Source organism: Carettochelys insculpta, chromosome 1, assembly GCF_033958435.1.
Source record: "Carettochelys insculpta isolate YL-2023 chromosome 1, ASM3395843v1, whole genome shotgun sequence".
Lineage (NCBI taxonomy): Eukaryota > Metazoa > Chordata > Testudines > Carettochelyidae > Carettochelys > Carettochelys insculpta.
This window is the reverse complement of record NC_134137.1, coordinates 356,235,678-356,262,345: the sequence shown is the minus strand read 5'-3', so window position 1 is coordinate 356,262,345 and position 26,668 is coordinate 356,235,678. Positions and strand designations below refer to the sequence as shown.

General features: G+C 45.3%; 1 protein-coding gene across 5 annotated transcripts in view; it reads left to right on the top strand.

Annotated features, from left to right (window-relative positions):
• Positions 1–26,668, top strand: part of GSAP (gamma-secretase activating protein) — a 77,797-nt gene that overhangs the window by 34,069 nt on the left and 17,060 nt on the right. For 4 of the 5 annotated variants that reach the window (XM_075017118.1, XM_075017112.1, XM_075017136.1 and 1 more), the window contains exons 19-26: positions 288–341; positions 8,112–8,240; positions 8,650–8,708; positions 9,134–9,165; positions 12,002–12,063; positions 16,661–16,756; positions 22,885–22,955; positions 23,541–23,635. In XM_075017118.1, coding sequence (XP_074873219.1) covers positions 288–341; positions 8,112–8,240; positions 8,650–8,708; positions 9,134–9,165; positions 12,002–12,063; positions 16,661–16,756; positions 22,885–22,955; positions 23,541–23,635 — 598 coding nt within the window. The remainder of the gene's footprint in view (positions 1–287; positions 342–8,111; positions 8,241–8,649; positions 8,709–9,133; positions 9,166–12,001; positions 12,064–16,660; positions 16,757–22,884; positions 22,956–23,540; positions 23,636–26,668) is intronic. The other variant, XM_075017127.1, reaches the window with a different exon arrangement.

The following is a 26,668-nucleotide window of genomic DNA, read 5'->3' as shown; positions in this document are numbered from 1 at the left end:
ACTCTACATGCACATATACTTCATGCTATGTTGTGTGGAGACTATCTTGTTTACTAGGTCTACCAAGATGCTTTAATGTGGACAGAGATGGCCACTTCTCATCCCAGCACAAAGAGAAAATAGTTTTCATACTTCTCTTGTGCAGAGGTGAATGTGCTTTCTTGGTCAGCTGGATTGCTGCCCAGAGATAAGTGATCTGAGATCTTCACATTTGTATGTTATTATCTGTTTCTATTTGTATCTATTAATCTCAATTAACCTTTTAAATTCTTACTCTTTGTCTAAAGATTATCCCTGGAATAACATGCGTAACAGAAATTGTTTCTTTACCCGAATTAAAGGTAAGTCCCTACATAACGACGATGTTACTGTTGGTAGCAAGGTTTGTGGGTTGCCATTTTCTTTGTAAACATTACTATGATGCACATATTCCCTGACAATAGGATTGAAGGAAGAGTTGTTTTGGTTTAAGTAGCTTTTTGTTACTAGAAACATGAATTTTCCACACAGATATTGCTGGCACAGAAATGTACTGTAGTTTCTTAAGGCTTCACCCTGTTCTTTCTGAAGGGCACTGGCTGCTGCCCCAGGTGCCCTACATTTTTATTGATGCCTCATCATTCTGTGAATGAAGATAACATGAGGGAAGTTTCTTTGTCGCAGGAGCATGGGGGATTTCTAATGTACATTCCCTTTCCCTGGACCCATTGGAGATGTCACTGTACTTTCCTCAGCACTAGCAGTTCAGGATTTTTCCGTTTCATTTTGGCCTGGCAGCCTGCACTTGCATGGTTGTGATCACTCTGGCCATCCTCTTCAGAAGTGGCTGTTTCCTTTACACAAGTCAATTGTATGGGTGCAGGTGGGTATGGAAAAAGACATGAATGTGGTGAGCACAACAGTGGCCATACTGGATCATGCCAGTGGTCCATCTATGCCAGTATCCTATCTTCTGACAGTAGCTAATGCTAGGTGCTTCAGAGGGAATAAACAGAGCAATTGATCATCAGGTGATTTATCTGCTGATTTTTCGTTTCCTGCTTCTGGCAATCAGAGGCCAGCATATGGTCTTGCAACCCATATGGACATCCTTGGTTAAAAATCATGAATGGACCAATCCCCCATTAAAATGTCTAATTCTGTTTTGAACCCATTATAATTTTTCCCTTCACATCACCCTTGTGCCATGAGTTCCACAAGTTGATTGTGTGTGAAGAAGCACTTTCTTTTGTTTTGTTAAACCTGCTGCCTGTGAATTTCATTGGGTGACCTCTCATGCTTAAGTCATGAAGGAGTTAACAATTTCTTTTAAACCTCTATTCTTCCCATTGCCTTGGTCATCTCTTTTCCAAGCTGACCTGCCCCAGTCTTTGGGTGGGGGAAAGGGCATCTGTCTGTAGTTCCTGTATTCGTTGACTCTTTCATTTCCCCCCAGCTCCAGCTGAATTCTTTACTTTGCATGAAAGGTTATGAGCAGTTTGCAGTTAGAGAATAAGGCTTTAAAAACACGGTTTAATGCCACATCTACACCAATGTGGAAGATCAAAGTAAGATGTGCAATTTCAGCTACATTAATTACGTAGCTGGAGTTGACGATCATTAATTCGTGCTTCGGTGGGGTCTTCACTGCAGAAGGTAGATGGACACGAATGTTCCTTTATTCCTTGTGAGGAGCAGGAGTACCAGTACCAAAGGGGGTTCCCTGGGAGTTTGGTTTAGCAGATCCCTACCAGTGTCCCTACCAGGATAAAGTTGAACTTATTTGCTGCTGTTTGTAACTGTGAAGTGCTCTGACTCTTGTGTGAGGCTAAGATACAAATGCTCTGGGTTAGATTCAGTGCTCTGTTTGGGCTTTTTTACATTGCCTCAATACAAATGAATGTAAGCTCAGTTTTAATCCAGTTAATGGCTTTCCGGATGCTACTTGTTGCCCAAGAGTGAAAAAGCAACTGGAACATAAGACTGAATCTGGCCCTTTTATATTTATTATTTCTGCAGTCTCAGGTATGTGAGGCATTTCACAGGCAAGCTGACATCTCCCTACCCAGACGAGCTTTCTATTTAAGGCCCCGTTGTGAACTTCTGAGTGCTTCCAGGGGATCTCTTTGCATCTGAGTGCACACCACATTTAGCAGGAAATACATCTTAAATTCGAGAGCCTAGAAAGGGATAGCAAACACGAGGTGTGGGGACAAGGTGGTATGAGAGAGGCCAGGATCACAACAGAATCATGGCTTATGTTTGTTTGTGTTGCCTAGAAAGCCGATCAGCTGCTTTGCACAAGTTAATATATTTATGCTCATGTTGTAATCTGTCAGGAAGAGTGAGAGAAAAGTCTGGGTTGAGAGGTTCTGGGATGTAGTGTGGTGCATCAAGGGGTGGAATGTAGCCAGACAAAGTCTCCCCCTTACAAGCCAGCTTGCTCGCTGCCCCCCCGCACTGAGGAGAGCACAGGGCACGGAAATGGCTGCTGACAGCACAGTCTTTGATGCCCTCATTGAGGCCCAGATATGCTAGCTTATCGTGACCCTGAGAAGCAGAAAGTACAGATGGAAGGCTAACAGGCCAGACTGTCAACACGAGAGTGGGGGACACCCTCAATAAATCACCCCGGCTGGCATTGATCGATATGATGCGCACACACACAATCACCCCAGAAGGGGAAGTACCCCGCCCACACAAAAGAATGTCCTGTACTCCTAAATTGCTTATCTCTTGTCTTACAAGTGCAAACTAAGTAAGAAATGCCCTTGTAACAAACTGGCGTCACAAAGACAGACCAGTATGATCTGGCACCATAGATAAGAAAGAGAATACATAACCCAGAGGGGTATAAAAGATGGGTCCAGCAGAACTCTAACTTTTGAATGCATTCCACCAACTACCTGCTGGTCGGGTCAGGTGATTGCCTCCCGAGGTCCACAACTGGGGACGCCCAACCTCGTATTCGTCTTTCCGCGGAATTGAGTGACCGATCCAGCTTGGCTACGCTGGTATCGAGAGACGCAGAGAGGGTAAGATACACCCATGCTAGGTCTCCGACTTTTTTTTGTGCACAGCTAAAGAATTAGAGCTCTGTAACTAGTGTCAAGATATTGTGTTAGATGGTAACAGATATCTTTGTATTGGATTGTAACGTAACTTGTTAACACCTGTACTTTGCTAGCATATAAGAAGTAAACAATAGCCTTTTGTAACCGTAGGCTTATAACTGTAGCTTAATAAACTTGTAACTAGTTAAGAGCCAAGCCTAACCATTTTGTTAACCCTTTTGTTACTGCAACACAGCCGGCACAACAAAAGAACTGTAACCGTTTGGTTACAAAAGCCTGGCTGTGGGTCAGAGAGCTAGCAGGTCCCTGCTCTAACAGTAAAAAACTGGGTTGCTTAGGACCCAGGGGAATCCGTCAGCCTGTCTTGGCTGCTTGCAGCCACGAGCTCTCTGCTCTTGTAGTTTTAAACTTGGATGATAACAAGGGCATAGTTGGTACCTCACCGCACATTACCTGGCCACCGGCTAACAATGCTCATGTTGTAATCTGTCAGGAAGAGTGAGAGAAAAGTCTGGGTTGAGAGGCCAGCTGGAAGGAAGAGTCTTGAAAAATTTGAAAGTAAATATTGAGGCATATGAAATTTGCAAGTGGCCAGCGAGAGCAAGTGCTTCAGAGAAAGCAAGTTTCATCGCATGGGGAAGGGATGCAGCCTGTGAAGCAGGCAGGGAGTAAGCACTGAGCTTTGTTGTGCGTTTACCTATTGCCTCTCATTATGGTTAGCTGTGTACCACCAGTTAGGCAAATGAAGCCAGTCACCAGGAGCACACAGGTCTGCTACATGGACTCACGGTCCGTGGTGAAGAGGACTGCTGTAGCCATTTAAAAGGAGATGAGGCAAGTAGTCCTCCCTGTGTTGGATAAATATAGTCTGATTCTACTCTTGTGAAAAGGGCTCTTGGGTTTTTAAGCCCTTACAAGACTTGAGGCCCTTTGGCTTGACATCTTTGAAAAATGGCACCTTCAGTAATATAGGTTGGGCCACTAATCCTATGCTGTCTGGTGATACAGGGCAGGCTGCAGAATCACCACTACATCCACCTGCATCTCTGGAAACGTCTAAGATCTTACTCAGCCTGGTCCTGGCCAGAGAAGACCAAGATTTAAGCAACAAACAATCCTTTACTTTAACCTGGTGGCTTCTTAAATGAAACCAAAGATGCTGCCAGTCTTAGTTTTCAGTGGCATCAAATTTTAATCTTAAACCCTGCCACTTTGTTATGAACTCACTAAATACATAAAAACAGCTTTTCATCACATTAAACAGGTGTTCATATGTAACAGGAGAGGAAGCTGTGCTAGTCTATACACTATCAAAATATGGTTGAAGCAATGCAGGGCGAGAAGTGTTGTGCAACTGCAATGATCTAAGCTAGCCACTAGATGTCACGGTTGTATATCCTGTGTGTTGTTAACCTAACAGTAACAAGCAAACAAATGCCTGTTTATGTCCAAAAATCTGTTGGCTGTGTTAACCTGAAACATTTAACCTAATTAAAAGAAATATGTACAGTTTTCTTAATTTATTTCATGTTTCCAGAGGAAAGCTGGGAAGTATAGTTGAAAGTGCATAGTAGTAGGCATCCTTTGATCCCGAGGGATCATGGGTTTGCGCCCCAGTTGGAGTGATTCGAGCAGCGTCTTCTGTGGCTGTGCAATCCAATCCGGGAGTGGCAGTCCTTTCCGCACTGTGAGCAGCGGTAGGCAGATGTGGCTCCGGTATCACGGGCATGGATCTTCCTGAGGGTTCTCCTGTCTTCCACTTCCTTCACCAAGGTAGTTTCATACATAGCAAGAGGTTCCTTCACTCCTTGTTTCCAGGCATGCCTGTCTGAGGCGAGCGAATGCCAGGTGTTCACACTGATAGAGAGAGCGCTGAGGTCATGCTTGCACGTGTCCTTGTAGCGCAATTTAGGTCGCCCTTTTGGCCTCTTTCCAGACGCCAGTTCGCCGAAGAGGAGGTCCTTCGGTATTCAGCCATCCGTCATGCGTGAGACATGGCCCAGCCAGCACATACGCCTCTGTTTGACAAGGGTGAACATGGAGGCGGTGAAAGTGCATAGTTTAAAGTTAAAACAGCGAGAAATCCTGTGGCACCTTAATAGACTAACAGATGTTTTGGAGCATCAACTTTTGTGGGCAGTGACCCACTTTGTCAGATGCACCTGGTTCAAAGTTAGCCTGTGTTGCCTCATACTTGTGTGGGAGTTTGTCATAATTGGTAATTGTCTTTTAAAGTCATTCATGATCTCGAGTACAACGTGGGAAATAGGAAGTTAAGTGATTAGTCCCATGTGCCTGTACTTTTTAAAAATGATTCTGAGTATACTTCTAAAAGGGCCTGTGGGCATGTTTGTTGGATGGCTGCTGAGCATGTTCTGAAAATCAGTCTTCAAAATTTGCCAAGTTTGGTACCAAAATCGTCCCTTTTTTGGAAACTGTAGACTCGTATATTAAAGGCTGTGATTAAAAGAGAATAGGTTTGTTTCTGAGGCTTCTGGGGGACAAATAGGTAACAGACTCTAGATAGGAACAGAGAGGTAGCTGTGTTAGTCTGTATTCTATCAAAACAAACCAGCAGTCATGTAGCGCTTCAAAGACTAACAAAACAATTTGTTAGGTGTTGAGCTCGAGCTGTTCATTTGCACTTGAGCTTTGGATGCTGTGCAAAGATTAAGTACACATGATGAATTTTTAATAGCCAGTTTGTCAGCTTCAAAAGCAGCTGTGAAATAGTGTTGAGCCGAGGGATAGAAAACAACCTGTATGCTCAGGACAGCCATTCTTTACAATAGTGAATGAAGATGTAACATACAAGGGGAAATGGGATTTAATGTTTGCTTAAAATTAGAGCAATTAAACATGATCCTGCCTGCCCTCGGAGAAGCCTGGAGGAATAACTGCCAGGTCTCAAGGGCGGGAGGTCCCTGACTCTGGAGGCACACTAACTCAGGTGGGCCTCCCTCTAGGATCTTGCAGTTATTGTTTAACCCACTGAACGTGCAGGGTTTTACTTTCAGTGACTTTGCAGCTATCCCGACCAAGACTAAATATAGTAAACCCTCAATTTAATGGACCCTGATTTAACGGACTTCAGAAATAATGGATGCTGTCTGCTGGTGCCTCCCCCTTGCCCCCACATAAATGCTGGAGATTCACCAGAGCTGCTGTTGCAGGGGCCGGAAAAGCCACCGAGCTCACTGCAGCAGCTGGGGCTACTGGAGCTGGAGGAACCATGTGGAGGGATGGACTGTGGTGGGAGCTCTCTTCCCCCAGCCTTGCGTGTGCAGTAATTGGGAGAGGGAGATGAAGGTGTGAGAAGAAAAATGGGGCAGGAGGGGAGAAGGGAAGTGGGGTGGGACAGAGGACAGGCGTGAGTGATGGGCTGGGAAGGTCAGTGCATCATCATACAGTAGAAACATTCAGATTTAATGGACTTCCAGCATTCCCCTTCCCCCCATTAGTCCGTACCATCGAAGGTTTAATGTAATTTAACTCAGTGCTTTTTTCTTTTTTTTTTTTTTTTAAAAAAAAAAAAAGAAGGTGCCAGAACTCAAGCCCCAAACCAGCCCCCAGACTTAATCCTCCCCACAGCCTCAAACTGCGCCCAGGCTTAACCTTTCCCCGCAGCCTACTGCAGCTCCAAACCACCCCCAACCTTAATCCTCCCCAGGGCCTCAAACTGCCCCCAGGCTTACCCCCCCCCGCAGCCTTCCACAGCCCCAAACCACCCCCAGGCTTAACCCCCTTCCCCCAAAGCCCCAAACCACCTCCAGGCTTTAAACTCCCCCCTCTAGAGCCCCAAACCACGTCCCTGCTCCAAACCCAGGATTCACTTACCTGACCCTGGAGCTCTGTGTGCTGCTGCTCCTTCACTGGCAACTTTCTTCTTTCCCACGTGGCTGTGCAGCTCCCCCTAGTCCTCCGGCTCCCACCACATACAGCACAGCAGGGGCATCTGCCTGTCCTGCCACGCTGGAAGAGCAGGACTCAATTTAATTGGTTAAATGGCCCTATTCCTCCTGCTGGCTGTTAAACCAATTAAATCAAGTCCTGGTCTTTCATCTTGGCAGGCAGGGAGCCGGAGGAGAAGCACTGTTAGTGGCAGGAGCTGCAAGTGGCTCTTTAAAGAGCCACATGCGGCTCAGAACTGTCCAGATGCCTTAAAAAATGGTGGTGCCAAGAAAAAAGGTGGCAGAATGTTCTGCTCTGTTCCGCCAGGAAGGAAAGCCCCGATTTTATTGACGTTTCTTTTCCGTGTAAGCCATTGCTGTAGTTGCCATAGGATTTTGGTGTGACTGACCGTGAAAGGGAAGCAATTGATCCATATGCCTGTGAAGTAAAGCGTAGGCAAGGGGATCAGGTTTCCATGTGTCACTTTCTCCAGTAATTTTGGTCCTTGCTATGAAACAGCATCAGAACTATCATTGTAGGGTTTTCTTGGTAACTTCACTGAAGTTATTATTGAAGGTAAGAAAACTGGCAAGGGGTGGAGCTGCAAAAGCAGACTCAGGAAACCAGAATTTTATGTAGGCTTTTTTCTGTTACCTTTTAGGCTTTAAGTCCATTTCAATATTAAAATCAAAGGTTTAAAAATATGGTGAAAAAGCTTTTTCCCCTCTCCAATTCCCCCAGGCTGAATTTGTTATACCAGCTTCCCAAATAGGACTCTATAACAGAAGAGCTAATGCAATTCAGTAATTGTACAAACCCTGGGATGTGTGCATATTGCAGTCTAATAGATGAGTAGGAGAAAGTCACTGCCAGATAAAGAAAAATATCGAAAGATAAAAAGAGAAGTTTGGCTGATATTTCCTGGATGCGAAAACAGGAAGCTGTTCACCGGCCATGCTGAGAGACCCTTTATATCAGAGGTTTTACTTTCCTTGCATAACAGTACTAAAGTAATTATTTCTCAGTATAAGAATGACTTAAAAACCCCAACAATCAGACTGATATCCAACCCTGCATTAAGCATTGTTCTCTCATGTTGTCATTTGAGCAATCAGCATTTTAACCACTCTGCAGTTTGTTTTCATGCTTTCATTTCTATGCTTGTAGGTTCAAAATTGTAAAGGCTTCTGGGAAAAGCTGAACTTAAACCTGGAATGTGTGAAATATGCTGAGCCACACTTGCATTACAACAACAATGTGCTGAGGAGAGACTGGTATAAGCTACTTTCCGAAGAGGTAAATGAACGTGTTACAAAAGTATCTGCAGTTATGTTTCCATGATCTGAGCATTGTTTAAAAGAAGTAAAGAACTGAGTTTTTGAAACCCAGTTTGTTAGACGTTTGATGTGGAAACCAGGTAGTGTTTATGTGGGGGACAGTAAGTGGTTGTAATTCTTACCTGTAGCTTCAGTTGGCAGCTGCATGCTGATCTGTCACAAGAGTGGGGCCTTGGATTTCTCCTGCTCTAGCTTTCTGTGGGTTTTCTGAGTTCTGCCAGCTGCAGGTTGTGCTTTTAGAAGTGATTGAGAGGCACTGTTGTAGCAATATCCTCATTTGAAGGGAAAAGCTAGCACAATTTCTCATCCATCTTTCATTTGGCAGAAGTTTAGTAGTTCTGCAACTGTTTTTTGTTTTCCCAACATAGAAAGCAGAGGAAAGAAGAGCTACAACCTATTTGAGGAATATTTTTGAGAATGCAAAAAAGTAGGTAAAATTTTGGTGATTTTTTTACCCTTCCTTATTCTGATTAAGTGAATGCTGCATTTTAAGTGGGCCAGTCTGGACTTAAAAGTGCTGTCGAGCAGGGTGCATCTCACTAGTATTATGTATCTGGCCAATTTACCTCAAGTTTCAGTCAGCCAATATCATCAGTGTCTTCTGATGACCACTAACTGTCTGGGGACTCCAGCATTCTGGGCCTTAAGACCGAACATTAGAAATGAAGATTTCTTCCTTTAAAAACACGTCTAAATTAATTTTATGCCACTATTCCTAATACATTAAGCTAGTTTAACATGGCCAATACATGTCATTTCAAATCTGATTACTTGCATGTAGGCAATTAAGTAACTTTTCAGGGTGTGTCTGTCCTTTTGAAGCAGTAATTAAATTCAGTTTTCCCTCCCTAGGGTGCTTTCCAATCTTGCTGCATGGAACTTGGGTAAGGAAAACAAGCACTACTGCAGTAGCTAGGTGAAAAGATTATGGTCTAGATATCCTGGGCTGAAAATAAATTTTCAGATATGTTTCTGAACCTGTTTGCCATTGAAAGACCTCAGGAGCGAGGTAGGTAATACTGAGTAACTGAAATGTAGGAAAAGTGTCTCTCGCTGACGTATAGTTACCACGTCAGGAGACCTGGGTAAGATTGAAAAGTGCCTTTTGAAAATGATCTAGACGACTGTTCCTTAAACTTTTTGAGACCATGGGACACCATCAATAATATTTTTTCTGCTGCACACCTATGAAAACTTTCTTAAAAAAATTGTTGTCAGACCAAAAATTCAATCAAGCATCAAAGCAATGTAGAAGTAACATTGTATCTGGTTTTAATAACAGAAAATATGTACATCCGTGCGGCACCTCATAGCTAGTTGCTACCCTGCCGCGGCACACCTGAGAATTGTTCACAGAACACCAGTCTTCTGGGGAACATAGTTTAAGAAACACTGATCTAGACTGACATAGTCGTCTGTGCTTTGTCTGCTCAAGGAGTTTTCCTTAAAGCATGAATAGATGGTGTTAAACTGCCAAGCTTTGCTTTCTTGCAGCTTTCTACAGTGCTGCAATTTCAGAGCTGCACCCATTGGGAGACTGTGGTAGAAAAATCCTAGAGGAGTCAAGGCACTACAGTAAACCCTCAATTTAGCAGACTAAGGAGGAGGGGAAGGGGTGTCCGTTAATGCCAAAAGTCTGTTAAATCCAAATGGTTATACAGTATGACGATGCACTGATCTTCCCAGCCCATCACTCACTTCTGTCCATTGCTCCCTGCTTCCCTTCCCCTTCCCCTGCCTCCACCCCATTCTTCCCCTCACACCTCCATCTCCCTCTCCCAATTACTGCACACATGGGGCTGGAGGAGGAGAGCTCCCCACCCCACATAGCTCCTCCAGCCTTGACAGCCCCAGCAGCTGCAGTGACCTCACTGGCTCCTCTGGCAGTGGTGGCTCTGGTGAGTTGCTCATGTTTATTTGGGATGGGGTGGGGCACTGCTGCCGGACAGTGTGTGAAATTTCCAAAGTTGGTTAAATTGGGGTCTGTTAAATTGAGGGTTTACTGTACAATCAGTTGTACTGAGCAGAGCTCATCAGTAGCAGTGTAGAATTGTTTTGGAAATGTTAATGTGACCATCAAGATCCCCTGTTTATTAGTTTAAAAGTTAGTACAGCTCAGTTGTCATAAAACTCACTGACAAATCATAAGCTGGTATTCTTGTTTCTTTTGTTAGGCATCTGGGTCTTTCATCTCTTACTCGACATCTATCACACAATTCAGATTTCCATTCACAATCTACACATACACACCTCTCCTAGAGCTGGAAGGGACCTCTGGCAGTCCTCTAGTCCAGTCCCCTACCCTCTTGGCAGGGCCAAGCACTATCCCTGACATCTATTTGCCCCAATCCCTAAATGGCCTCATCAAGGATTGAGCTCACAGCCCTGGGTTTAGCAGGCCAATGCGCAAACCACTGAGCTATCCTTCTCCCCAAAATTATTTTCCCTAGATCCCTAAATGGTCTTCTCAAGGACTGATCAGGACTTTCAGACTGCAGTCCCACTTCACATCACCAGTGGGCTAATCTAAGTGTTGGTCACTCATTTAAAAGTTCTAAACAAATGCAAATGTGTCTAGAATATAAAGCAACATTAACTTCCGGTGTCCAGCCTTCTGATCACTTCCCCTCTCTTTCAGTCATTGCTTTGCATTTGACTTTTAGGATCCAGTGTAGCCATAGCTAGTCTGCAGCCTTAGGTTGCAGGTAGAGCCCCTCTCTTCCATAAATGCTAGCTTAAAAGCCATACACATGTCTGTATAGTTAGTGTCAGAACCTCAACTGTCCCTATAGACTTTCCAGTTACTAATAGAAAGAGTAAACATTTGTCTAGTTTATTTTATCCAAAGATCACCGAGCATTTTGAAATGGAGCTGGTCAGACCCATTATTGGGGAAAGAGGTAGAGGGGCTAAGTGACAAAAGATGATTGAAGGGAAATTCTTCTAAACTTAGGGCCCAGTTTTTGCAAGATATCGAGAAAAGCTGGCGAATCCGAGGCCGTGAGAGTGGAGGTGTTTGGCATCTTTGCAGGGTCAGGTGGTTAGTTTGGTCTCTTGGGATAGGAAGAACTCACAAACAATGAGAAGATTGCAAGCTCTGGCTGTTGTGTTCTATACCTGTTATCTTGTTTTGTAATCTTTCTCCCATGCAGTCAAAAGGAGTGCAGCGGGGTAGTGAGATTTACAAATTGCTGAATAAGGTGACTGAAATAGCCAAGCCAAAGAATTCTGCTGCAAGTGTAGGAGGTGCATTTTATGAAAAGGCTACATTGCTTTAACCAGTTACATAGCAAATCCACCCAGTGTTTGCACTCTGTGTGAGTTGTAAATGTCAAGATCTGAGCAAGCAGTGTGCATGTTGTATTCTTCTTACCACAGGGTAACAGTGGACCAGCTGGCTCTAAAGTGCTAATGGTGATGGCAACACTGGTCTTGGCATTTGAGGGAAAGAGCTGTAGGAACAAAGAGTGACTCTATTCTCTAAGAGAACTGAGTGAGAAAAATCTTCTTCCACAAATGCCTCCATATTGGAGCAGCCGGGGAAGACCATCTTGTGACAGTTCTGTTCTGTGGCTGTTCTCTGAATTTTTCTAGGAGTGAGAGTGTTCTGCTTCCTGTTTTTCTCCTCATTTCTAAGAGTTCTGGGAGACCCTTAAAGACTCTTATTCTGCAGAGTCAAGCATTTGAATGTTACTAACTCTTCTTCCCTCTTTATTTCAGAGGAAAGGCTAGTTCCTCTCTTCCAAGAGGAAGACTATCAGCAACGATTATTAATGGGACTTGTAAGTGTTTTTGTTACATCCTGTGCAGTAGGAGATGTACAAACTTAATGAAAAGAATAACTTTGATAGCAAGAAAAACTGTAAATAAAATACTAAGTCTTTTATTCAGTGGTTCACTAGATGATCACTCAAACTAGTCATTGTTGGGAGTAGAAATAGCATAGAACATGCTGCCATGCAGGAATTGGTTTGGCTCCATTCTCCCAGAAGGGAAGCCACTAAGCCAGGGAGTAGGCAGTAATTTTTGATGGGGGCCACTGTAAGAATTTGGGAAGTGGTCAAGGTCCGCACTCTTCCATGATATTAGTGGAGGAGGTGAGAGGTCTGGGATGGAGGTTGGGCACAGAGGGGAGATTGGGGTGCAGGAGGAGGTGGGGGGCCTGGGAGGGAGTTTGAGTGAAGGAGGCAGTTGTGACCTGAGGCAGGAGTCTGGGATGCAGGCATTTGGGTTGTGACTTAGGCCAGGAGATTGGGGTGCCAGGTGTGGGAGGGGTTATGGGTGCATCAGGAGGAGCAGAGGGTTTGGGTTATGTGGGATATTGGTGCAAGGGGAGGTAGAGGGTAAAGGTTATGTGGAGTTGGGAGGAGGGTGGGTGTGGAGTTCCAGAAGCAGGCTCTGGCTGGGAGACTTACCTGAGTGAATCCTGGCAAGCAGCCCTGCAAGGCCCTGAGATAGGCTCTCCACTTTCTGCAGCCTCAGACCACGCAAAACTGCTCACTGCTTCAGATGCAGTAGGTGGGGGATGAGGTTTCATATGCTGCTCTCATCCCTCAGCAGAAATATTTCAGCTCCTATTGACTGGAAACTGTGAATTGGCCAATGGTAGCTGAGATATATTGCAAGAGGGCAGGAGCAGAGAGCTACATGGAACAGGAAGCCCCTTAAAGCAGTGGGTGGCTGCTCCATGTCTGAGGCAGTCCATAGGCTGGATCTAGTGGCTTGGTAGGCCACATCCGACCTGCGGGCTGTATATTGGTCACCCTTGCACTAAGCCCTACAAATGAAACGTAGGAGGCAGCTCATAACTAAAAGCTAGTTTGTCTATTCGTGACTACTTCCATCCAGTCCAACTTTGTTCTTTATCTTATATAATGCTGCATTCCCTGCCTAAATACCTGACTTTCCATTCTCACTGAACCTCATCCCAAGCCCCTGTCACTCAGGGTGCGTCTACACTATGAGATAAATTGGAATTTATTAATGTCGATTTTGTAATTCTGGAATTTATAAATTTGATTTTTGACCATCCTCACCTCCCCGCATGCTCCTCACAAAGTTGATTTATTGATGCTATCCTCAATTGGCTTGCACCAACCGTTCTAGTAGTGCATTGTGGGAACCTATCCCACAGTTCCTTCATCCCTGTAGCATTCTGGGTATGCTCGCTGGTCTTTGACATCATCTTCCCACATTGCATTTTCCTCATTCCCTTCCCATGCTGAGCAAACGTCTGTTTTTCCAGTTGAAAGGAAGAAAAAGTAGGGCGTCCACAGAGATGGCACAAAAGGTTACAGAAATCTGTCTTCTGCAGCCGAATTCTCAACTGGCGATCCACTGAGTGTCCCCCACCCCCCCATGATTGCACCCCATCCCTGAAAATAACACTGGGATTAGCTGTATTCTCAAAGGTAGAAGGAAGAGGATAGAGAAGTCTCGGAAAAAAGGTCTCTGTCTTCCCTCTTCACTGCACAGACATAGCAAATGGGGGATGGCAGTGAAATCTCATACACTAAACTTATAATGGAGACAGGAATCTCAACTGCCCCCCACCCTTTTTTTTGGGGCGGGGCGGGGCGGGGCCAAAGCATGAAGACAGATAGCAAATGTTAGGAAGAAGATTTTACAACAGAAATATCAAACCATCAGGTGTCTGCAACAGACAGCAAGCCCCCGAAAATGCTTTTGGGGGAGCGCTGTGCTGTGGTCTGTGGCTACAGAGCTGGTTGAAATGTTGAAGTAGTCCCCCGCGTAGGAGCTGAACGATTTCTGCTGGGGATGAGAGCAGCATATGAAACTTCATCCCCCACCTCCGGCATCTGAAGCAGTGATTTAGCTGCTGGGGGAGACTTCCCGCCCTGCAGCAGCTGCAAGCTCTGCTGGTTCCTGGCTAGGGGGCATTCTGGGGGGTTCACTGTGGGGCCAGTTGAAGTAGTCTTCCCCTGAATACTTTTGCCACCAGGGGAGATTCCCAGGGGAGGTTTCCCCTGGTGGCAGCAAGCTCCTTTGGCCCTTCGTTAGGGGCATGGAGCTGTTCAGTGGGGAGCCAGTTGAATTAATCCCCCCCGAATATCTTAGCTGCTGGGGCAGAGTTCCCCCCCAGTGGCTGCAAGCCCCCAAATGTCTCAGTCACCAAGGGAGACTTCCCCGAGCAGCAGCAAGCCCCCAAATATCATAGTCACTGGGAAAGACTGGCCCCCCCTTGGCAGCTGCAAGCCCCCGAAATTCTGTCCTGCTGGGGGAGACTTTCCCCAGTGACATCAAGCCTGTGAACATATTTTTGGTGGAGTTCCAGTTGCTAGGTGCATGGGGGAGGGAGGGTTCAGTGGGGGGCCAGTTGAAGTATTCCCCACTTCAGGTATCTTAGTTGCTGTGGGAGACTCCCCCCCGGCAGCTGCAAGCCTCTGAAATTCTTTCCTGCCCTTGGAGCCTGAAATGCACGCAATTCAGGACATGGTGCTGCCTGGCAGCATTGTCAGCACCAAACGGCAGGCACGTCCTTTTACTGGGTTGGGGGCTATTCAGTGTGATGTGGCAGAGTGCAGGAAAGACCCAGACAGCGTGGCGCCTGTGGGGCAGGGTCGGGGTCGTGTATATATGTAAACCGCTGAGAAGTTTCTCACCCTGTTATGCAAGCACAACCCCACCCCCCACAACAGCCTTGTTGCCATGGGATGTGGCGGAGCAGTGGCTGGTGCCAGGCAGGGCAGAAAAAAATGCCAAGCATAGAGACAGAACCATGAACTTCCTGCAGGGGCAGTTTGTAATGGGTCAATGCGCTCACAGCACTAATAGCAAAGAAGGAAAGACATTTTTCAGGCTCTCATACAAACATGATCCCACAGCCACAGGCTTCCTGGTCCTGACTTGAAATTGAGGGTCTTCCTGTTACTTAATTACTGCACACCTGGAGAGCAGCAGCCAGAGTGGAGAACTGAGGGGCATTGTGGGTTACGTATGGGACACCTCTGGGGGCTAATAAATTTGATTTTAAGATGTGGCCCTTCTACACTGGCCTTTAATTGAACTTCTGAGTTCGATCTTGACGCTACATCCATCAGGTAACGACGATATTGTAATCTCAATATTAGTGCTCCCTAACTCAAGCTAGTGGTATTTACAGTTGAGACAGTCACGTGGTAATATCGAGTTAATGGCCTTAAATTTGAAATCATCTCATAGTAGACACAGCCTCACTTTCAAGTTTTAACTTTCTTGTAATACTTTGCCCATGCCCAACTTCTTTGCAAGATCTGCATGACTTTAAAAGAGGAGATCATTTTCCTTCCTGCTTCCCACTCAACACCTTTCCACTTTCTCCTTGGTTTCTCACCTGTCCTCTACCTCACCTGTAACATCACTGTCTCGAGCCTTTGGTTACCTCCTCCTTTACATCTTTTTCACTGGGTGATCTCATATAGCTTCCTCTGTTCTGGCCCCCTCCATCCAGTCCCACATTTTAGTCAATCTGTTGGAAATCTACTCCTGCATATTTCTGTGCCCAGTTTAAAATCACTGTGGCTGGAACTAAACTCCTATTGCCTCCTCTGAAACAGCACCTCTCCTGTTCTCTGCCACTCAGAATCTGAAACTCATTTTGGATTCTGCTCTCAGCTTTGCCTTTTCACCCAAATCCTACTGCTACTTTCTCTACCACCTAAAGTTGAATGATGAGAACTGGACTACTTAAGCATCTTCCTTCCTTCCAGGAGAAGGAATGTGCACAGGTTGAGCCTCTCTAATACAGTACTCTCTTGTCTGGCAACATCCATAATCCAGCATGATTTTTAGTTAGCTGGACTACCACTTATCATGGATGTGGCCAAGTCTCCCATGGTTCCATAAAGTTTGTTTACAACCACGAGTCCTGGCTTTGTGTTATTTAGCTCTAATTTACCCATAAATGTCTTGTGAGAGCCCAGTAAACAGTGGAAGTGCTGGCAATATGCTAGACAATATTGACCTCCTGTCTCTCGTCCAGCACCCTTGGAACCAGACTGGTGCCAGATGAGGGCAGTTCAAACTGTAGAAGTTGTAGCCGTGTGTTGTGATGTATGTAGTCAAAGTGACATAGTAGAGCTTAAAGATTTAGATGTGCAAGATTTCTTCTGTTAAGCAGCAAAGTGTGAGTCCAGGGATAACTGATAACCTCGTGTTAACGCTCAATGGTCCATCGAGCTAGAGCTATACTAAGTTACAATTTTGGCTATTTAATATCACTCTCTTTTCTTTTGCCGACATATGTGATAGCCAGTCATCTCAGTGTGAATCATATCTGCTTGACAGAGACAGAAAATATTTGTGCTAGTTCATGTGAATTGGGACTTGGCTCTGCTCGAATGTCACGAAAGCTCCTAAATGACTGATTTCCTTTTCCAGATGGTTGCTCAGCTGAAAGATCACCTTATCAGACATTTACAATACATAGGAAAAAAGAAGATTGATCAAATAGTGCTGGACTATGTTTCAAAACTGGTTAGTTTTTTTCCCCTTATTTGACAAATGTAAGTTACTATTGGGGCTAGGAGTTTTAGATAACTGTCTCTGGCTAAGAGCTGCCTTTTTCTGTCTTGTGCATAGCTCGTTCAGTAACAAGTATCTATTTTTAGAGCTGTCTGTCTACAATAAGAAGAAATATTGGAGAAGAAAACTTAGTGTTAAAATAAGAATTATACAGTTCCTTGCAGCATGGATGCTTGACGCTTAAAGTACAGTTGGAATGCATTTCGTCTTTCACCACTGTGTTCTGATTCTGATGTGTTACCTCATAGTGTAAACAAAGACAAGAACTTCTTGATATTAGAGTGCTTAGTTAGCACTGTTCTGCCAAACTTTCTGGCAAAACAAGTCCATTTAAATGGAGAATTCCATATAAACCCCACTATTTAATAACAAACTCGTTGATGCATTTTCCTCTTTTAATGTCACTAAAGCAAGAATGCTCTTCATAAGCAATTTATAGGTTTCCATTTTTGTAGGTGCCTTAACAGAAACTACACAAAGTTTTCATAAGCAAAGCAAGATGCCCATTCTTTTAGATGTCTGTCACTAGACTTGCATTTCCCCACATCCTGGCTGGGAGTTCTCATTAAATTCATAACATCTTTAATTTTCTCATGTCCCATGTTTTGGTCTCTTATCAACATTCTTCAATGTAATCTTAGCGAAGTATGAGAGAGCAGGAAGCAGCTGAGCAGGAAATAATGAAAAATTGGTTTAGTTGTGTTCTTGGGCATTCCTGGATCATCCTAGAAGTACCTTAGACAAGCCATAGCTCTGAGAACGTCAGTATCTTGGACAGTAAGGCGTAAGCATTCTTAAGTGACATAAGAGCTCCAGAAAATACTAACTCCATCCCTGTAGTCTTGGCTGGTCTTAGCCATTTTGCTACTTGGGCTTGTCTACAGTACCTCCCTACTTCATAGGGAAGATGGTAAGTAGGGTGTCAGGAGATTATTAATGAAGTGCTGTGCTGCATATGCAGCACTTCTTTAAGCTAATTCTCCCCCACAGCAAGTTCAAAGTTAAACTTCCAAGTGCCGGTTCGCATGTAGCTGTGACTAACCTGCTGGTACTTCAAAGTGCCTGGGCAACTTTGAAGTCCCTTTACTCCTCAAAATTTTGGGCTTGTCTACACTAGCTCCCTGCTTTGAAGGGAGCATGGTAAGTAAGGTGTCGGGAGATTATTAATGAAGTGCTGCACTACACACAAGCCGGGACTTCGAAGTTTAACACTTCGGAGTTGCTGCAGGGGAGAATTAGCTTAATGAAGTGCCGCATATGCAGTGCAGCGCTTCATTAATAATCTCCCAACACCCTATTACCGTGCTCCCTTCGAAGTAGGGAGGTAGTGTAGACACAGCCCTTATGTTTTTATCCAGATTTTCTCTAGTTCAGAAGCTTCATCTCTTAGTACACTTAAAACTACTACTCTACCAGTTTCTACTCCATGTTTCAGTTCATTCTTACTGACCTGGACAATGTTCTTGTGGTTAATTAGGTGGATTAATATTCAAGTCTTGTTCTGTCTCACACTCACCACGTGACCATGGATAGGTCAGTTGGTTTCCCATCTGGAAAACAAGAGGGCTTCCTTTTCCACCACCCTTTGTCTTGTGTATTTTATTGCAGGAACTGTGTGAGGCAGGGATCGTCTTTGTACAGCACAGAAGGGACTCTGAGGTGATTTGCACACACTCTAAACTCAGTTACATCATTATAATGGAAACAGTTTATAGCTGCAAACTGTAATTTTTCTGAAGTGGGTAGACAGACTGTGTGTTCTCAAACTCTACCAAGTCCCTACAGTCAACCAATTACTTCATGTAGGTAGAGGAATAGCAAATGACAGAGGCATAATTGTTGGGAACTCCTTTAGAAACTTCTCTTCCCTACTGCCTGCTGATCTTCAGATACAGCTAAAACTGCAACTGCAGCTAGACTATAGTTGGACTATGCACTCTGTTACTTACTGGACCAGAAATAGAAGTATTTCCAGAGAAGAGGTGTGGTTTTTCTGGCTCACGCTGAAAAATTGGAAGTCACTTTTATTTCCTGGAACTCTGCAATATTTTAGCTGGAATTTTTTATCTAATCCAAAAAGTTTTGAGGTTGGGGAATATTGGAATGTTATTCAGAGTTTTCTGGCTTGTGCAATGATGTAATCACTTTACCTTGGGGAAGCAAACTTTAACTTCTCTGTGCCTTCATATACTTCCTAGGAACACAAGGGATGATATTTGCCTTAGGAGTATGCAGTTAATCACTCCAAACTAGTGTTTCTAAAGCATTTTAAGCCACTGAAGATAAATGGCCTAAGTGTAACCCTTCTATGAATGGCAGCTGACTTCCAGAAGGGCTTGGTTCAGTTCGTAGGGGAGTCCATCAATAATGAAATCTAACCAGCTCAAGCTGCCACCCAGTAACCTAGGACAAACTCGCCCCACCTGCTGGGTGCCTGTAAAGGCAGTTCTTCCCCTCCTACAAGCACAGAGTCTGAGATGGAAACAGCTTGTTTAATAACAGTAGCCTAATATATATTTACACAGTGGCACGTGCAGTATGACTAAACAAAGGACAGGTAAATCCCATTGAGCAAGGCACTGTCCCCAGGGTCTGCTGAGCCAAGTCCCTTGCTTAGAGCTCTTTATCTGCACACCCCCGATGATAGAGTGTACCTCCGCTTCAGCTCTCCACTCACAGTGCAGTCCAGTCCTTACCAACCCAGAGTTTACATGTACCTCAGCGTGGAGGCTCTTGCCACACCGGGGCAGGATCACTTGCCTTCTGCTTGCCCTCTGTTAGCCGATGGCCAAGGATGTTTGGTGAGGTGCCAGCTATGCCCGTTTTATACCATCCGTGACTTTAACCGCTAGGACTCACTGTCTCTTTGCGGCGGGCAGCCCGGGCCAGGCTGACAGATGCCCCAAGGTCCTAAACACCCGTGACTTTAACTGCTAGAGCTCAGAGCCCCTTCGCAGTGGGCAGTCAACACTGACTGACAGGTGCCCCAATGGCAGCACTAAGAGCCTTTCCACACCCGTGACTTTAACCGCTAGGACACACTGTCCCTTCGCGGCGGGCAGTCAGGATTGACTGACAGGCACCCCAAGAGTTTGCCCCGTGGAGGCGGCACAACTCAACGCAAGGCTCTTAGTACTCTCACCTAATGGCCAGGCTTTATAGCCAAAATGGCTGAGGTTCTTTAATTGTGTTGGCTGCTTTACAGTAACCCAGAGAAACTAGTCAGGCTTATGCACAAACGGTTGCCAAAATTTATTAAACTAGATTCTAATCATGTGGTTACAAAATTGCTAGTGCCTACTTATTTAAATGTATAGATGTTACACACACAAACAAGTTACAAAACTGAAGCCACGATCCCAAAGAAAGAAAACAAAGTATAGAGCTCTATTTCAAAATATGTGTACACTAAAGATAGAAGATCAGGTGTGGGTGCTTCTTACTCTCCTTGCATCTCTCGATTCCAGCGGTGCCAAGCCAGGATCGGTCACTCAATTCCGCAGAAAGACGAATAAGGGACAAGGCTTAGGGACCCTTTTAGCTGCAGAAGCCTTGGGAGGCTGTCACTTATCTGACCAGCAGATAGATAGTGAAAAGCACTCAAAAATCATGGTGCTGTAGGTCCCATACTTATACCTCTGTACTCCTTTATTCTCTTTCTCCTTTCTTATGCCAAATTGGGGCTGGTCTGTCTGGGTGACACCAGCTCTCGCAAGAGTAGTTTACACTTGCAAGAGAGAGAAACAATAAGTTTTGACTACTGGACATTCCTTTTATTAGGGTAAATATTTTCCCACCTAGGATGTTGGTGTGTGTGTGCATCACGTTATTTAGTAGGGGCTAAGAGCCATGTCTGTCACAGCTTCTCTGTCTGCTGTGAGCCTAATCGTTGTATATGTTCCCAGAGGCACATTGTAGCAGCACACCTGTGCTTTCTCACAGCTTCAAAGGCTGTGCTGGAATTTATGTTAAGTGCCCTGTTGTTTTGGCTCCCTTGTTTTCCCAGCAATGCTGGTCTGAGAGGGGGCTGGCTGTCTGGCTACACCCTGTCCACCTGCTGCTGCTTGCCGTCCCCTTTCCTGCTGCATCCCTTGTCAGCCACTTGCCTACTGCGCTCCATTCACCACCCCTTTCCAGCCACTTGTCCACTGTTTTGTGGGTTTGGCGCGAGGTAAAACCCTGTGATTTCAGCTCTCCATGGCTTTAGCTCTGGGCCTAGCCATAAGACTGTCAGTAGCCACCAGGGTGGCTTCTCACAGAATAACTACAGACCCCAGTATTGGTCTGGGATTTAGTTCTGTCTTTGAACAGTGGGAGAACACCTAGTCAAACCAGTCTTATGGCCGCAGGGCCAGAAGGCTCCCCACTACTTCAGCCAATACCTCCTCCCAGCTTCTGCTCCACAGAGCACTGCTGAGGGAAGCCCCCTGTGATCCACATCTCACACAGTGGCAACTCTGTATCCCCATAATAATTTCAAGGATTGATGATATTCCACAATTCGTACACTGGGTGATAACATAAGTTGTGACTTTGCAGCACCTCGTTGTTCATGATAGGTGAAACGCTCTACTTCATGTGCTACCCAGCAGGTCTTGCAGAGAAAACGACTATAAATTTGCATCTACACACCTGAAGCTCTTCCCCTTCCATGGAAATGATCTCTAAAGAACACATTCCTCAAAATCCTGCTTCCATATTCCTGACATCAGAGACATGCCAAATGCTTGTGATGGTGTTGAGCTGTTGAAGCACTTCTCATTTAACATTAAAGAGCTTATTCCAAACAGCATCATGGCAGCTGAGCTCTTGGATGAGGCCAGAAGTCCACGCAGCATTGGGCATGTTTAGGGAGTCCTTTGAACATTCTCAAACAGGACAGGTTCTCCTTTGGTTGCAGACGCTTAGAGAGGTCAGAGGTGAGTGAGACTAGGACCTGGCCAGTAGCTCTGAGCTTCAGGTCAGCCAGGGAACATAGGAAAAAGTGTGTATGGGCTGCACACTTGTGTTTGGGTGTTGGAAATCAGATAAGAGACTGAACTGGGGTTGTGAAGTGAGAAGAGCTCACATGTCCCAGGCTTGGTGAGTCTGCAGCTTGCGGGCAGCAAGTTTGTGGTCTGTCCTTCTTCCCCTTGTGCAGCAAGTTGAACAGCCCACTGCTTTTAACTTTAGTCAGCTGGAATCGGCCTTTGAGCCCTTCCCCCATCAAAAGGCCCACTCAGGCAGCCATTACATTTCGATTTGCCTCACAGTCAGTCCTTTCACATCTCTTTGTAGTTAGACACAGTAAACCCTCGATTTTAGTGGACTTCAGGAGCAGCAGCTGTCCCCACCACCCACCCCCATTCCTGAAGTCTGCTGGGGTCCGTAAAGTTGAGACTTACCACTGCTGCAGCCTGGAGGAGCCGCCACCTCCTCCACTGGCGTTGCCACACGCTCCTCCCACCAGGGGTGGGGCATATACACGGGAAGACCGGCACGCACATATGTTTTGTCCCACCCCTGGTGGGAGGAGCGCGTGGTAGCTCCAGTGGCAGCCCCTCTAGGCCACACAGCGGCTCCTCCTGCCATGCCAGCATGGTCCAGCGGCTCCTTGAGTGGTGGCAGCTCTGGTAAGTGGCAGGGGTGAGGGGCTTTGGTTTGGTTTGGTTTGATTTTTTTTTTTTTTGTTTTTGTGGGGTTTTTTTTTTTTCGTTTGGGGTGGGGCCGGGAGAGCCTGGCAGGGGTGGGTGAGCAGTAAACGTTTGTATTTAATGGACGTTCGGGAATAAGGGACACTTATTAGTCTGTTAAATCAAGGGTTTACTGTAATGTGTGTTGGCTGGCTTGGCTGGGCGCACTGTAGGGACACTGGTGAATTTAGTTTCAGGCTTCCTTGTGCATAAGAGATGCCTTGATTAGAGGAGGCAGCTCTCCCACCTCAGATGCTGGAAAAGTGATGGGAAAAGCTGAAGTCCTCTTTGGAATAATCAGGAGTCCTAAAATCCATGTGCTGTTATAGTGTGAACTGGTGTTCCAGATGCTGGCAGACGTGAATAGCCTTCCCCACAAGACCGCCTATATATCTCCTTTTGTTCTAGCTGGATCTAATCTGTCGAATAATGGAAGCTATTTGGAGGAAATATAATCTTCAGTCCTGCGTTCTCTGCTTGTAAGTGAGAGTTTTCCACTAACCCTCAGCAAATTTTATAGAATTTGGCAAAATAGTTTTGCCAAGTCCATCTTGCCATGCTTGGTTTTTGTAGTATTTGTGTTGTTAACGCCTGACTGAAAACCCAGCACAAGGGAGGCTGTAGTAGACAGCTTCAACTGATTGCGAGGGAGGAGGGGAGATGTACATCAAGAAAAGGCACACCGAGCTACCTTTCTTTGAGGCTGTATTGTGGGTGCTGAGAAACCAGGCCCCTTACATCCCTGTGCAAGTATCTATGGAGAGTAAGCAGCTAACTTTAGGTACTTTAGTTTAAAAAAGTTGTATTTCATTGTTTAATGGCAGTGACTCTTGTGTGTATGCTGTGAGCAGAGGGCTCCATACAGATGATGTACAACCACATTTCATATTGTTGAACATGACTAGAATCCAGTAACTTTTACTCTTAAATAAACCGAGATGGTATCTCAGGGCTCTGAATTCCTTCTGTTTAAGATGCGTTCATTTAACCATGAAACAAATTGATTAAGCCATCTGGGGAGTTTGCAGTCTTTGCCTTCTCAGAGTCTGTTGTATTAAATGCAGGGATGAGCGAGGAAGTGCAGCAGAGTTTGCAGCTTTCCACATGATGAGTCGGATTCTGGAAGCTGCAAGTGGAATGTGTATGCCCCTGCCTCCCGGTAAGCCCTGTGCCACTGGATCTGTCCATTTCCTTTTTTTGTTTTTCTGTTTTGTTCTACTCTGGAGAATCAGAGCATTGTTTTGAATTTCTGCCAAACAAATATCATTTACAGTGAGTGCATGCTGGCTTAACTTTGGCAGGCCTGAAACGGACTCAGTACAGCTGTGTGGGGAAGAGCTCTCTATAAACACCTGCTGTGACATAAATGTCAATAGTCACAACAAGGACTATAAATTACACAGTTTTTGAAACGCTTCACTTCCAAGCACCGGCTCAATTCTGTGGGAAAGCATCACCCAGAGTGGAGGGTTTTTTCTCCTCCTTTTTTTAAAGAATTCTTAGTTTCAGAAGTAGCTGGGTTGAATTTTCAGTTTCAAGGGTTACCAAGGTAAACAACATCCAGTGCAAAATCTCTTTCTTCTAGGGATGTAGAATCCAGTTTAATTAGTTAACTGGTTAAACCTGAAGTTTAACTGGTTAACCAGTTAAAAGAGAGGGTATAGCTGTGTGTGTGTGTGCTATCCCCCCCCCCACCATGTATGGGGGCTGCTCCAGCCAGTTCGGAGCACACCTGCCCATGGCATGCCTGAGCCCACTGTGGGCCCCACAGGAGTGGAGCAGCCCCCAACCCATGGCAGACAGGGAGTTGCTCCAGCTCCCACCAGTTAACTATAACTGGTAAGCCTCCATCGGTTAAGTCTTACTTGTTAACCTTTAACGTCCTGATTGCTTCCTGCTGACCTGCTAATGCATTTCATCTCTTGTGAGGCTGGAGTAGAGACCCTGATCCTGCATCTGTCCCCTAGGGTGAGCCCTGTGCCCATGGAAATGCCCATTGACTGCAGCTTAAGTGTCTGCTTATGTGAAACAATTTGCACTATCAGGGGGCCTATGTTTCTGTGCCTGTGCAGTCTTTGAGCTCTGGAGACTGAGAGGTTTACAAGACATAGTAACTGCTCATGAACACCGGGGCCGGAAACTTGAACCAGTAATGTGAAGGCACTGTATATCATTACCAATCTTCTAAACCAACCCGGCTCTTTTAGATGCTGAGACTCTTCATTAGATGCATCAGGTCCAGCTTTTGTTCTTCTCTGAGGACTGTCCTATGTGTATTTTTTGATGTCCTGTGCTTATCAGAGATTTTTCAGCAGCAGTACCCTGGTGGTGGCATATGCATGGTATGCTGCTCGTGCCTGTGCCAGCCGTTAGCCATTACCTGCCATCCTTCAGTTCCTTCTCTACTGCTCTTGGCTTAGGTCAGAACTTCAGCAGCTCTGAGCTTCACTCATTTTTTTTCAACCTTATTTTCCTACTCTAGTCTCTGAATTCATTCCTACTTCAACCACTACGCTTTATTGACTATACCCAGGGTTGGCAGCCAAAATAGCAAGAACAGCCATTTTTTCCCCAATTTGGTTTGAAAAAAAAAATCAGTAATTCAAGTGTCACAGTGCATGTGAATATGAGGCAGTCCTTAATAAATATGGTCTAACTGTATCTACTTTAAGAACAGCAAATGCACAGTGATTTGTAATGTGATACATGCTTACTGCAGGATGTTCACAAACTTTTTGTTTCTTCACACTTTGTGTGCGTTTGTACTGCTGTCTTCCTGACTTTTAATCCTGAACGCTCTCTCTTTTTGGAGAATGCTAGGGGAAGTAATCCAACTTTTTAAGATCACACATTGTTTGCTATTCAGATATGAGTTGTTCATTTTTGGGTTTTAAGACATTCACTGTTTATCGAACATACTCAGGAGGGTTGGGTTTTTCGTTTTTTGGTCTTTTTACTTTGCAATTATAGCATTGGGAGCCCCAAAGAATTCCTTAAAGAACCGTAGGTTGCAGATCCTTGGACTATACTGACATTTTTTCTTTGTTTTTAGAAAAAGGCCTTTCTTTTTCCCTCTCAGTGCTGCTTGGCGCCTCGAACGAGCAGTTGTGCCTGGCTCCCCAAGAGTGAAATGGCGCTCTGTGTGTTGACTATCTATTCCAATCTCAGATGGCCATGCACAAGGCATCTGTTGCCTGGGCAAGACACAAGTACATTAAAAATGTGGCCACTGTAAAATATTATCAGTGAGACCTTAAAAGCCAGCAATCTTCAATTTAAGGTGTTCCTGATGGAGGAGTCACTTAGATCAGCTTCAGATCTGGTGTTCAGGTCCCCAGCAGCAGCCTCTGACTAAGGACCTTCAGAAACAAAGCAGGCAACCAAACGTAGGCTTTCTGCCTTGCCCCACAGAGAGCAGCTTAAGAAAAAAAGTGTTCTCTGGGCAGAAGGACAGTCTTGCTCCTGACAGCACTTTCCGCTCCAGACCTTGAGGTACCAGGCCCATCAGGTATACAGATGGGCCCAGGGGAAAAGGCTGAAGACAAGCCTATCCCTCCCTGTGGTGCACATCACAGACCACATCAGCACAGATGTGAACTTCTCAGGCTCCCCTGGTACCAACATTGTCATGAGCCCCAGTACCGATGGCATTGCACACCCCCAGACTGACCTTTACAGTACCTCCACCTGTAACAACCCACTCAGCCCCAGCATTCACTTCAGTACTTGGAGCATTGCTCTTCAGTACCGACAACACTGTGCAAGGCACTGAGCATAATTACCACACCTGTGCGTTCAGTACCATCATACGTGTCAGATGAAGAAGAAGAGCTGGAACTGGCACCATGTGCACTTAGACACAGTCCCCCCAAACAGCCATCACAACTTCCACTGGTACCAGAGCAGCAATGGTCGCCACATCCCTGGACGCCTTTGGTACCGGTATCACCACCATGGTCATACTGTCTCTGTACTGACCACAACTTCACACTATTCCCAAAATGGTCACACCGCAACCCGCTTAACTATCCTTTCCATCACCTCCCACCCTTGCAGAACTGGAGAAGGATTGGAGGAACAGGAAGACGGATTTGAACAGGAAAATGTCCAGCATTCTCATATATCGTCATCACCATCACCATCACCATCATTACCAAACAAGACAATAATGCCGCTCAGAGAATGATTTCAA